Source organism: Triplophysa rosa, linkage group LG3 (genome assembly GCF_024868665.1).
Source record: "Triplophysa rosa linkage group LG3, Trosa_1v2, whole genome shotgun sequence".
NCBI classification, from domain to species: domain Eukaryota; kingdom Metazoa; phylum Chordata; class Actinopteri; order Cypriniformes; family Nemacheilidae; genus Triplophysa; species Triplophysa rosa.
The window spans coordinates 12,941,527-12,954,257 of NC_079892.1; the positions used below are offsets into that span (position 1 = coordinate 12,941,527).

General features: G+C 39.4%; 1 protein-coding gene across 1 annotated transcript in view; it reads left to right on the forward strand.

The window, feature by feature from the left end:
• The first annotated feature begins 247 nt into the window (after positions 1 to 247).
• mob2a (MOB kinase activator 2a) overlaps positions 248 to 12,731 on the forward strand; it is a 55,187-nt gene continuing 42,703 nt past the window's right edge. Inside the window, exon 1 of the mRNA XM_057330424.1 lies at positions 248 to 500. Coding sequence (XP_057186407.1) covers positions 484 to 500 — 17 coding nt within the window. The 5' untranslated portion in view covers positions 248 to 483. The remainder of the gene's footprint in view (positions 501 to 12,731) is intronic.

The following is a 12,731-nucleotide window of genomic DNA, read 5'->3' on the forward strand; positions in this document are numbered from 1 at the left end:
CAGCTGAGGTGGACAATTGACAGGCACGGAAGCGCCGGTGGGGGTCTCGAGTCTGTGTCAAAACCTGGTGAGTTGTCTACCTAGACAGCATTCTTACATACTTTTAACGCGTTCGGTGATAGCGTGTCTATTGTTGTTTAGGGCAGCTCACGAGGTTTTGAGACACCGCCCGCGTTTACTTCCGGTAATTCCAAAAATCAAGCAGTGGCGGGGCTGAATCATTATTGCGATAGACACACATGTTCAACACCGGCGGCACAGTTCTGACAGTCCTGAACTGATGTTGTCAGCTGTGTTTTTCCAGAACTATTTAAGAAACATAATTTAAAGTGAAAGCTGTTTTAGAGGTCCTGTGCACAGAAATGTTGCACATTGATATGTTTTAGCAACACTCAATATAGAGCAAATCTAACCCTGGATAACGTTTGAGACAGCCGGTGGAAGTCATAGCAGAGCTGGCGTAGATCAGCCTCTAACATCAGCATGGATTGGTTGATGGGGTGAGTTCAATTTTTATGATTTTAGACACTTTCCATTCATTTGGATGCATGGTAATGAAAAGTTTGTATGTTTGTCAAATAAACAGAAAGTTAACCTCAGGAGCTTCGTGGAAAGTACACTTGTGAAAATGTTTTGACTCGGTTATCATCCCTCCAAGTGTGAGTTTGACAGAAAGTTTGCTGAGAAAACACTGACACTCATTTGAGCGCCTGTTGCTATTAAAGGCAAGAACATGACAAGAAGTTTGGATTTGGTCTGTGTTTGGTTTTCCAAGAAACTGAACACCGTCTATTGGCTGTTGAACTGTATTGACCCAAATCATTCATGATTCATGACTGATTCAAGACCCAGATTTGATGTTTCAGTTCTTTGTTCAGCTCAAAAGATTAGGATGTATAGGATTCTGGTTACCGCTGCACAATGTGGTGGAATGAGATCACCGACAAGGTTTCTTAACTAGCTTCACCAGAAGGACCATGCTGGTCAACCAGTTCACCTGCCAGAGAAAAACCGACACCTCAGTATTACCAGTGTGAATCTTCATGATCATTTTGATTTATTTTTTCTATAATATAATATACAATTTTTGATAACACTGTCAGAGTTTGCTGACAAGTCTGTCAGAAGCATCCCATTGAACCGCAGCGACACTGGCATTTTGTGATTTAGTTTATGTTGTTAGAATTAGTCTCACAATGAGACTGGTTTATATGTAAACATGGATTGATTAAAGGGATACTTCACCTAAAATAAAAAAACCTATTTATTCACCATCATATCATACAAAGCCTGTAAATGACTCTGGTGAAACACAAAAGAAGATATTTAGTGAAAAGTCTCAGTGGTTTTGTGTTCACACAATGGAAGTCAGTGGGGTCCAGTGTTGTTTTGTTACCAGCATTCTTCAAATATCTTCTCTTGTGTTTTGCGGCAGAAAAATAGTCAGAATGATATGACGGTGAATTATAAAATACTTTTAATTTTACTTTTCAAAAGTTAATATACAGACACGTACATTATGCATGTGTGCACTATGTTTGAAAATTCTATAGCTTCATGGTAAGGGTTTGGGAAGATCAATAAAAAACTTTTATAATAAATATGAAATTGAAGTTTGTGATTCTGACTCCAAAGGTGACAACGATTTAAAAGGAGTTCCCCAAATTTCTGTTGTTTTAGGCTGTAAAGATGTGATGCGTGTCTGCAGTAAAAGAAACTTTGCTCACGGACTGATGCGAGCATGCTGTCATTTGATGAAATATTGCTTTAGGTTTAGACCTAGAAGCTATGAATAAGCACACGCAAGCCGAATGATTTGCTAGAAACGTTATTTTAAGAGTGTCTCTCTGCTGTCTGTCAGTGAGAGGTTACGTGTGGCTTCTGGTTACATCGAGTCAGGCTTTGTCAGGCATTCTTATGGGTTTATGCCATCATCCAGATAGTTTAACTGGCCATACATTTACATTCCTGACATCACTACGTATGGACTGCTCTTGCTGTTTTGGTCTATTTTGACCACATGATGCCTCATGTTAGTAATAGTAGGATGGCAGGCCAAAGTATCTTTTAGTATTTGATATCTTGCATAAGTGTCATGTGTTTAAATCGAGTTTGTGATAAATGTCTGTTAACCAATGACATCTGCTGTCTGTCATAGATGCCAAGCCTGGTGTAACACGTCTTGTCTTGCTATTGAACTAACCTAATGTGACAACATTTTTGAGTATGTGGGGTGGGCTTTGAAAATGTCAGAGACTTGATTGGCCTAAAAAATGTAAGGTTATGATATTATTGGTTAATATTTTTCCTGCCCACCTGGCCGTGATTACATCAGCAGAAAATAAAAGTCATATCAGAAGAGAAAAAAATGTGTAATTTGTGTAAGAATAGTGTCATTTATTTACATAGTCATTACATTGTCTTTCACCTGGCTTTTAAAGAGCAATCCGGTTGTTAAAGATGGTTGGCGTCTTTAATGCCGTGTTAGTTTAAGATGCTTTAAGGCAATTGGCATCACACAGGGCACTTGACACATAGGATGGAATAAAGAAGTTTATTTGAGTGGAGATTTCCACTATGTAGAAACAATACAGATTACAGAAAGGCCGGAGGGAAGGAAACAGTCTCCGCTGGGTGGAGGGAACCATTGTTTTAGAGCAGTGCTTTATGGGAACTTTATCACATCTTGTGGTAGCGATGACGCTTATGATGCCTGTTCAACTTTAATAACTTTTGTCTGATTTAACATCTGAGTACACAGTTCTTCACAATTTGTCTCCTTGTAGATACATTTGTAGGCAGATATTTGTTGTTAAAGTGTAACAGCTGGTATCAAATGTAAATAAATGGCTATGATTTGCCATTTTAAGTAAAAGAGTTTTGATGTTTGTGAATTCCGGAAAGGTCTTGCTCTGTCCCTTAGCACAGTATGTTGTGTTTGGCACAGTTGTGTTCTTGCTTGTTTGCTTGCAAATTCTATAGTGCAGAACGAACAGTGCCAGCAGATTTCAAAACAAGCCCCAAATTGGGAAATATTAAAGAGACAGTCACCCATAAATGAAAATTCTGTCATCATTTACACATTCTCTTGTCATTTCAAACCTTTATGACTATTTTTCTTCCACAGAACACAAAAGAAGATATTTTGAAGAAAGTTGGTAACCAAAAAGCACTGGCCCCCATTCATGGACATAAAGCCAATGCAAGTGAATGGGGGCCAGTTAACAACATTTTTCAAAATATCTTCTTTTGTGTTCTGCGGAAGAAAGGTCATAAATGTTTGAAATGACAAGAGAATGAGTAAATGATGACAGAATTTAAATTTTTGGGCTAACTATCACAAGGTCCTGAATGACTGTGTTTAAATAGATGTTTTGTGTCTTTTTTGTTTGTAAGCATCTCTAAATTTTTATAGCTTTTAAATAATGAACTGCCAAAAGACCTCTGGGCAAGCAAAGCTCAAATTTTGTTAGAACTTAAAATTAAATTTTTACTTTTTATGTTAGCAATAAAAATCCCTGCTTCCAGTTTAGTGTTAACGCTCTAAATTTAAACGGTGTGAAATCAATGAAATATACAGTTAAAAAAAAAAAAAAGTGTAGGCTGTATAAAAAATATAGTAATTATAAAATTTCATAACGTTATTCAAATAAGAATTTGAATAATTAAATACTTTTTTATTTAATTAAATAAACGTAAATAATATATGTACTTTTTGGAGAAATTAACTGTTGGATTATTTTTATTAATAAATCCCAATGAAAAAATGTAGAGTTAAATTTAAGCTATTTTAAAGCAGGAAAAATGTTTTCACTGGAAAAAAAATTGCAATTTTGATGGTCAATGATTAGTTTTTAATGAGTAAAATTATCAACCACAGGGGACACTTATTATTTTTTAGAGTGAATATGATGTAATTATGTTTGACTGGATTAGATGGTAGCTGCTAGCTCCTAAATTGTACGTTGTAGAAACGTCCAGTTTCATTGTAATCTTGTGTCTCATCTTGTGCTCTTAACTGATAACCTCTTTTACCTGAAGTGATTCATATGCAGTAGTATATAGGGTTTATAGAGTCATTAGCCCTGTAAAGCAAACACCACCACACGAAGGGTCAATAAAACCTGCTGAAAGTGTCTTGAGATAGCTAAGGTATAATGTTGGGTCAAAGAGGCTCTTTAAAGCCTGAGCGAGTCTATTAAAACCAAAAACTAGGGATGTTCCGATCACACTTTTTGTGTCCCCGATCCGAGTCATTTTATTTGCCGATCCGAGTCCCGATCCGATACTTGTATTTTCCTAGTGCTAGGTGCACGCTCCAGGTATATTAAGGTTATTAAAATATTACTATTTAACAGGTCAGCATACTATAAATGATAGCCTAACATGTAGCAAACATAATGACAGAATTAGTCTTTACAACTAATTCAAATAGCAGGACGCTATCACAGCGTCACAGAGCTGAGTAAACTCGCTTCCACTTTTTTGAGGGTTTGATATTATATTGTTATTATTGAACAAAGCTCCGTTGCTAACGTCTTGCAGAATGCTCGCGCTGCAAGTGGCTGTTCCGCTGCTGCACATTTCCACACTGCAGACACAGCTGTCACAGCTCGCGCTCTCTTTACAAACTCTCTTTGCGTTATGGCGGAAATGATCCCGATCAGGTAAAAAAAAGCCTTGATCGGCCCCCGATCCCGATCTTTGCGATTGGCTTGGGACATCCCTACCAAAACCATTCACCAATACCATTGACAAATCTTCATTGTGATTGGCTGTACAGATGGAATGTCCAAAGCCTGAGCCAATGAACTTTGGAGGGGTCATGCGATCCTCCCTCTTTTAAGTTAGATTTAATTTGGCCCTGTACAAAATGCACATTTTAGTTGTCAAGGTGGGCCATGATACCATTGTGAAAACATCATCTTGTCCTTCAGCTTGCATGTTATGGCAGGCTCTCTATCAGTTTTATTTAAACATTCTTTATGTCACTTAAAAGGGATTTAAAGGCTTTTGTAATGCAAAATAACAAAAGTTATCTGTATTACATTTTAATTGACAAATTTAGTTAAAAGTGGAAAAATGTTATCAGTCATCTGCCAGTGTGTTGTGTGATTATTAATGGGAGGATTGCAATACATTCAGCCATTACACGGTAAGTCAAGGTCAAATCAGTTTTCATTTCTGTCCCATTGGCACTACGTCAAACCCTAACCCAATCCACAGATCCGTGGTCAGCGTGCTTGTTTAGGCTAGAAGTTGCTGCATAGGTGCTGATGTTGCAAATCTATCTGCAAAATAATGTCAGCAAAATGGCCCAACATAAATGGTCTTTTACCAGAAGCAACAAAAAAACAGGGTTAAACAGACTGATTTTTAAGCAATTTCTTAAACTGTCCATATTGCTGTTCTAGAGAATTTAATTTGGTGTTTGCATGGTTACACAAACACAGCATACTGTTTCAATCTTAAGTGAGTTTTACAACCCATATCCGTTCCCACTTATTGTGAAAATGAAACAATCTATTGCTTCTGAACTGAAAGTAACTTACAGGTTCCCAAGGGTGATAAAAACGTTTATCACGTCTCTCTGCGGTTTTATGCTGTCACTTGTTTTTGAAAATAACTTTTTCCTTTCAAATTAGAAAGGTGCATTTAGTTATTCAAAATGTGAACACCTTGTGTCTAGAAATAGGGTGTTTGCATGCTGTTTTTTGGCATGTTAACTGTTAATTACATGAAATGTGAAGACAAACTGTCAGTATAATGCTGCTTTAAATCTTTGTAGCTCTTACGATATAGCCTATCAAGAATGTGTAAATCACTTCACTTCAAACATTAAACATTTATTGCACGACTAAAATGGGAAAATGTATTTTATTTTATTTAATCATTTATTTTATAATTATTAAAATGATCATTATAATTGATTATTACAATTGATTGAATATGGTGCTCAACTGGCAACAAAATAATGTCATTATAATGACAAAAACATAATACACATAAAAACTTAAAAATATTTTTGTGCTGGAAATGTACTGACAATCATTAAAATAAAACGTTTTCGAAAAAGTTAACTTTAACGCAAGGAACCTGGCTGACCTGTACGCGTGCTCACTCAATGAATCCAGGGATGAACTGGCAATGGCAGCAGGTATGTGTTAAAATATCTAATTGGAGACTGTATTCTGTTGATTGTGGCACTAAACAACACAAGGTGATATTTTAAACTCCTTATGTAGCCGAATCTGTTTCTGGTTGGTTTTGGCCGCCTCGAGTTTTCCCTTTATTTTGCCTCCAGCTAATGCCGTGACGTAAGCGTAACATCGGCCGTAAAGGGGTCTATATGGCATCGCTGTGAAGACCCTTTTAAGAACCTTTATTTTTTAGAGTATGTACAAATTATTATACAGCAGCACACCAATTCTGTTTAAAGATGCAATATCTTCAAATTTTAAATTTTGACACATTCTTTCAGAATCTTCACACTTTTATTATTCACACTCTTATTCACTTTTTATTTCATGCTTGAAGAGTGTACGTCAGGTTGTTGTTAAACGTCTTGGTTAAGATGTTCTGCAGACTGGGAAACTTCAACAGAAATGAATCATTTAAGGGTTTTGATCCATTTTATTCACATGTATATTGTCACAAAACAGAACTGTGGGTTTTTGTCGGTCTAACTGTTTTTTGTCTTGAGTCAAGATACCCATCTTAAATAAAGTTTCAGAATCATTCACGCACATGGTGGGAAAAGTACTGAATGTAACATTTTATGTTGGAGCTGTGGCCTAGTGGTTAGCAGAGTTTCCAGTCACCTCCCATCCTTTTGTCCTGGTCCTTTTTTCCTTTCTGTAGAAATGTGGCAAAAAACCTTTACAAGTTGTGCTGCTAAGATGAGCATCTATTGCTATTGCTCAGGATTTAAGTTGTGCTTCAAACATGGATGAGACTTCAGGCAGCTTGTTGAATACAAGTGTGCTGTTTCTTTCCTAAGCAGTACAACGTCAGGAGAAAAAAACAGGAACGGCCTTCATTTCTAGAAATTTGGTTTTGTCTCGTAAGCAGCCACCTTGCAATGTGCTTAAAACCACCAATAACACTACAAACACCATTGCACCCCAACCAACTATTACGCTGCTGACTTTTGTAAAGCAAAACTTACTGTACATTTTGTTCATAAAATCTACTGTAGTTTGATGGCAAGTCCTAATTTCTACATTAGATGGCAGCATCGCATCCCCACCGATCATAACCAACATGTCATTACTACTGTATTCTATACCAGTACTGTAAAGGATATTTATTCACCATAAGCCCAATACCCATTTTAGTATATAATAATATTAGTATCAAAATATAGAATTATTTCTATTATATTTAAATGTGTTTTTACATTATAATTTTACATATGCGGTAACAAAATTTGCTGATAAGAAATATGACTGGCTGCTGGTCAATTTGTCTATGAGTCGCAAGTCTATCTACAGTTACTGTAATTTCAGGATACACCAAATTAGTTTTTGTCTGCTGGTTCAATGTGACCCAAACAATATGACCCTGTTCATTGATCTAGTTGATGTTTTCTGTGTGTGTAAAGGGTGGTTGGATCATGAAGTACACAGACACGAGTTGAATGTTGTAGAGGAGTGGGAGGAAGACGACTGCTGTTATGACTCCACTGCTCAGACTCCCACTGATCTTAAACTAAAATCTTCATATAAGAGTAAAAAAATGAAAGTCATGGGAGTACAAAAAAATAGTTTTCTGGCGTCATCGCTACTTTTACAAAGTTTATGATAATACAGCATATCCACCCACCAAAAGCATGTCCATGGTGTACGTTTCGATACAATATGCCTTACAGTAGTGGAGTAGTGTCACGATATTTTGGACAAAACTTCAAACTGAAATGAAAATAACCAGTTTATTTCCAAAACAAAAACTATTTGCAATACCATTTTTGTTGTACTGTACATACAACTTGTTTTTGAATTGACAACATTCAAGGTTTAAACTTTTAACCGTCTGTATGTCAATTTAAAATAATTGTATATGTCTGTCACTGAGAAATAAACTGAATTTTAACTAATTCTGTTCTTAAAAGGATACTTCACCCCAAAACAAAAATTCTGTCATCATTTACTCACCTTCGAGTTGTTCCAAATCTGAATAAATGTCTTTGTTCTGATGAACACAGAGAAAGATATTTGGAAGAATGCTTATAACCAAACAGATCTTGCTTTATCATTTTATTTTGTTCTGTTGAACACAAAAGACGACATTTTGAAGAATGTAGGACCGAAAACAGTTCTGGGGCACTTTTGACTACCATTGTATTTTTTACTACTATCTATGGTAGTCAATGGGGGGCAAAATCTGTCTGTTTATAAGCATTCTTCCAAATATCTTTCTCTGTGTTCATCAGAACAAAGACATTTAAACAGATTTGGAAGATCTCGAAGGTGAGTAAATGAAGACAGAATTTTTGTTTTTGGGTTAAGGATCCCTTTAATTTTACTTTTAAGAAAGCTAAACCATTGTATACAGCTTCTTAAAGCAGTATAAGCACAAAAACAAAACATTAAAGTGTTTTATTTGCAATACATACCACATATTTGTAGCGCAATTTATTGTGCCACAACTGGCATACTATATGTTATAAGGTAAAACTTTTTTCAACCATTTATTTCAAGTTTACAATCATAAGCATGGACCCGCACACAATAACCACATGAAGCCGGAAGATTTTGCAGTGCGTAGATAGAAACAGGTAGCGAAAAAGTACTGTTGTGGTTTTTGTTGCTGTTTGTTTTGGAGAAAAACTAAATCAAATGGTCCTTTTACCCCAGAGGCCTCGAGCCCAGTTTACTCTAAAAACATAAATCGAGCGAGTTACGTAAGTTCAACTTTCTGCACCAAATAGTTTATAGCGTCTGAGAATTTAGTGACTTTCCTGGCTTAAACAGCATTTGGCTCAGTTCATCACAGCTTTGACTGTGCCTCCAAAACCTTGTTAAGGTAATGAGGTTAACAAGCTCACAAACAGACAAATATTCAATGTTTTATATACGATCTATGAATTGTCCGAGCTGTTAGACAGAGGGCAGTGTGCTTCAGTCGAGGTCTGTGTGGATTAATTTGATTGTGCATGCGAGCCTAAAGGCAACATTTCCAACCGGGAGGTCTGACATTTTTCAGCAAACACTTGCGTCACTCCGGCCACATGGCCCTTGTTAGGTCTGTGTAATGTAATTTGCTGCAGCAGATCGTAAGAAACAACAAAAGCTGAAAAGTATCGTTTTCTCAGTTAGATTTTACTTCATAGGTTGAGTTTGTTTATTATTAGGTGTATTTTGTTGCTGTTGTATTTTTTTACTTACTATTTGTCAGCATATATTTTTGCCTGTGGGTTTTTCTCATATTTAACAAGTGAAATATCCACACCTTAGAACTTTCTCTGATGGGTTCCCCCATGTGGTTGACAAGCGCAATGGGGTATATGCACACGGAGCGATGACGTCCTTCTGCTAAAATCTCTGCCAGCTCTGTTACATCAGGCGGCATAGGGAACAATGGCGTTTCGCTTCGGGATGCACATAGGATTACGATCAACAAAGTGATTCTAATTATTCAAACACTTCGCCATACTTAGAAAACCAAAATAGGAGAAGCACTTCAGACTGTCCTTTTCAAGGTACATAAACAAATATGAAAAAAAGCAAAGTAAACTTTTGCACTTACTAGAGGCATGATCACAGAGGCACTCAACAATGCTCACCCCCAGTGCTGTTGTTGGTTCGCCGAAATTTGAACTTTTTCTTACTAAACACATCGTAATCACTTGGTGAAAAACCCCCTTAGTGCTATGAAAGCGGAAGTGACCTAGCTGGCTGAGATTTTAGCGGAAGTACGTCATCGTCCAGTGTGCATATTCCCTATTGTCTGTTACCAGTGTTGTAAATAATGTCTCTGTACAAGCTACCCCGTGGGAAGCGCAAGACAAGTGAATTTGTTTACTAAGCTGATTGAACTGGCGAATGCAGCAACGTTGTTTGGAAATCACGTCGCGCTCTTCCACCATAGACTGTAAAAAAGATGGACGGCGTGACGCTGCTTCCTTCCATTGTAATGAACTGAACGCAAAAACGTCCGACGATGGGCGCTGACATGTTAAGCAAAAACATCGGTTTGGAGCCTGGGCCTGCGCAGAAGGAACTGTTAGTGGAGCCAGGAGGCGGGACCGCGGTATCAAACTTCCACCCAAACTCTCACACGCCCCCCTAAAATAAGGCAAAAACAACAACTAACGACTTAATCATTTGAAATCGAAAATGAACAGTTGGTTATATCTTCAATCTCCTCTAGAACCTCAGACAGTCTGCTCAGAGAAGCTGTCAATCACAACTGTCAATCATAATGACACACCCCATTTTTATAGCATCCAATTACTAGCTAAAATCAAACTTATCACAAAACGAACAATTGAACATATATCAGCGTGATAACAACTACCTTAAATGATCAAAACCATCTTTCTGAAAATTTTCCTGGAAGTGTAATTTATCTTTTTATTTTGACTCAAGTCGCATTTGTTTACATAGAGAGGGTGGGGTTTATGACCTGTACTGCAGCCAGCCACCAGGGGCCGATCATTGAGCCTGCAGCTTCACTTTTCAAGACGTGTGTCTTTGGCAGGCAGGGAATGGGCGGGGCTCTGTGTACCGACCCGAACACAGAACTTACAGAGTGTGGTTGTTCCCGCTATGAGGCTACTCGGGTAGCAGCGGCAGTAGAATTTGTCTGGTTAGGAGTTGTTCTGACAATTGAGAATCTAGGGTTTTCTGATCATTTTGCCATTGAGTTTAATGTTACATTATCAGGGCTTCCTCTGAGACCTGTGTCAGTCTGCCATTCTGCGCGAGCAATAAATTCCTTATCGGCCACTAAGTTTTCCAAACAATATAATGCCCTCATGGCAGTTAGTGAGGTTAGTCTACTTGAGTTGGGGCTTAGAAGAGCTGGTTTCTGAATTTCATTTGGGGTGAGGGGTGTAACCATATATTGGACATTATTGCTCCTTGGAAACAGGTAAAACCCAAAGCTGTTGTTCACCCCTGGCTCAATGATAAGGGTCAGCTGCTTAGACAAAAATGGAGGCAGGCGGAGAGGAAATGGAAAAACGACAGACCATAGGTCTCATATGAGATACTTGTTAGAATGGATAGTAAGGACTCAGATGCAGGAGTGACGAAAGGCAAAGTTTATTTCAATGTCCAAGAAAACAAAAAATAATCCAGAATGAAACAGCAAAAGTAATCCTGAAGGAAATAGTCTTTCCAGCCGTGCACCTCGTGTCAAAGTCCACTGGCGTAGAAAGAAGGAACCGCCGTTTGAGAGAGAGATCCAAACCGGCTCTCTAAACACCGCCTTACTTTCCCCACTGTGGGGAAACACGGAGAATCAACTCTGGTAGCCGAACGACTGAAATGAGAACAACACTTGTTATCCTTCCGAGAACAAACAAACAATACATCGCCACGCTGAGTGAGAGGAGGCAACGGTATATATAGAGAGGCAGTAATAGAAAACAGGTGTGGGAAATTATTGGCGCTGATGTGAGTAGCTGAAACCAGGAACCAGACGAGGTGTGTTAAAGGGAATCTAACCAAAATACATTAAAAAAGAAAACAAACTAGGAACAGGCCTAACAGAACCCCCCCCAAAGATGCCCCATGGCATCCAGGCAGCTACCACACACGTAAGGAGGGGCCCTGGAGCGACGATGGTTGGCCGAGGCCTGGTTGCATTTACGTGTACGAATGAGGGCCCGTCTGGCGAGCCTCCAGACGCGGAGACACCTCTTGACGAACGCCTGAGCCGAGGAAGTTGTGGGCATACTCGACCATGGCTAATTTGGAACTCCAAGACAACGGTTCAGCAGACGCGATGCAACGCAGGACTCTCTCGAGGTCTTGATTGGCTCGTTCGGACTGTCCGTTAGTCTGCGGGTGGTACCCGGAGGACAAACTAGCAGTGGCCCCCAGGAGTCGACAAAACTCACCCCAGAACTTGGTGATGAACTGGGTGCCCCTGTCAGAAACCACTTCTGTGGGCAGGCCGTGGATACGGAATACGTTATTTAAGACGATATCCGCTGTCTCTTTCGCTGACGGGAGTTTAGGAAGGGGAATAAAATGGACCGCCTTCGAGAACCTGTCCACCACAGTAAGAACCACGGAATTGCCACAGGATGGGGGCAATCCCGTGACAAAATCCATGGCTATGTGGGACCAGGGTCTCGAAGGGATGGGCAGAGGACGGAGGAGTTCCGCTGGGGGACGGTTAGAAGTCTTCCCCACCGCGCAGACTGGGCAGGCTGAAACGAACTCCTTAGATTCCTGTGCCACTGACGGCCACCAAAACCGTTGCTTGACTAGCGCGAGAGTACGAGCAGCTCCGGGGTGACAAGCTAGGTTAGAGGAATGACCCCACTGAAGGACACTGGTTCGGACTGACTGAGGAACAAACAACAGTCCCTCTGGGCAACCAGCCGGGGAAGTAACGCCGTCCAGCGCCTCGCGGACCTTAGACTCCACCCCCCAAGTGACCGCCGCGACCACTCGGTCGGGGGAAATGACGGCCACCGGGGGGGTGGGGGTTGTCTCGACCTCGAACTGCCGCGAGAGCGCGTCCGGCTTACCGTTCTTACTCCCCGGCCGGTAGGC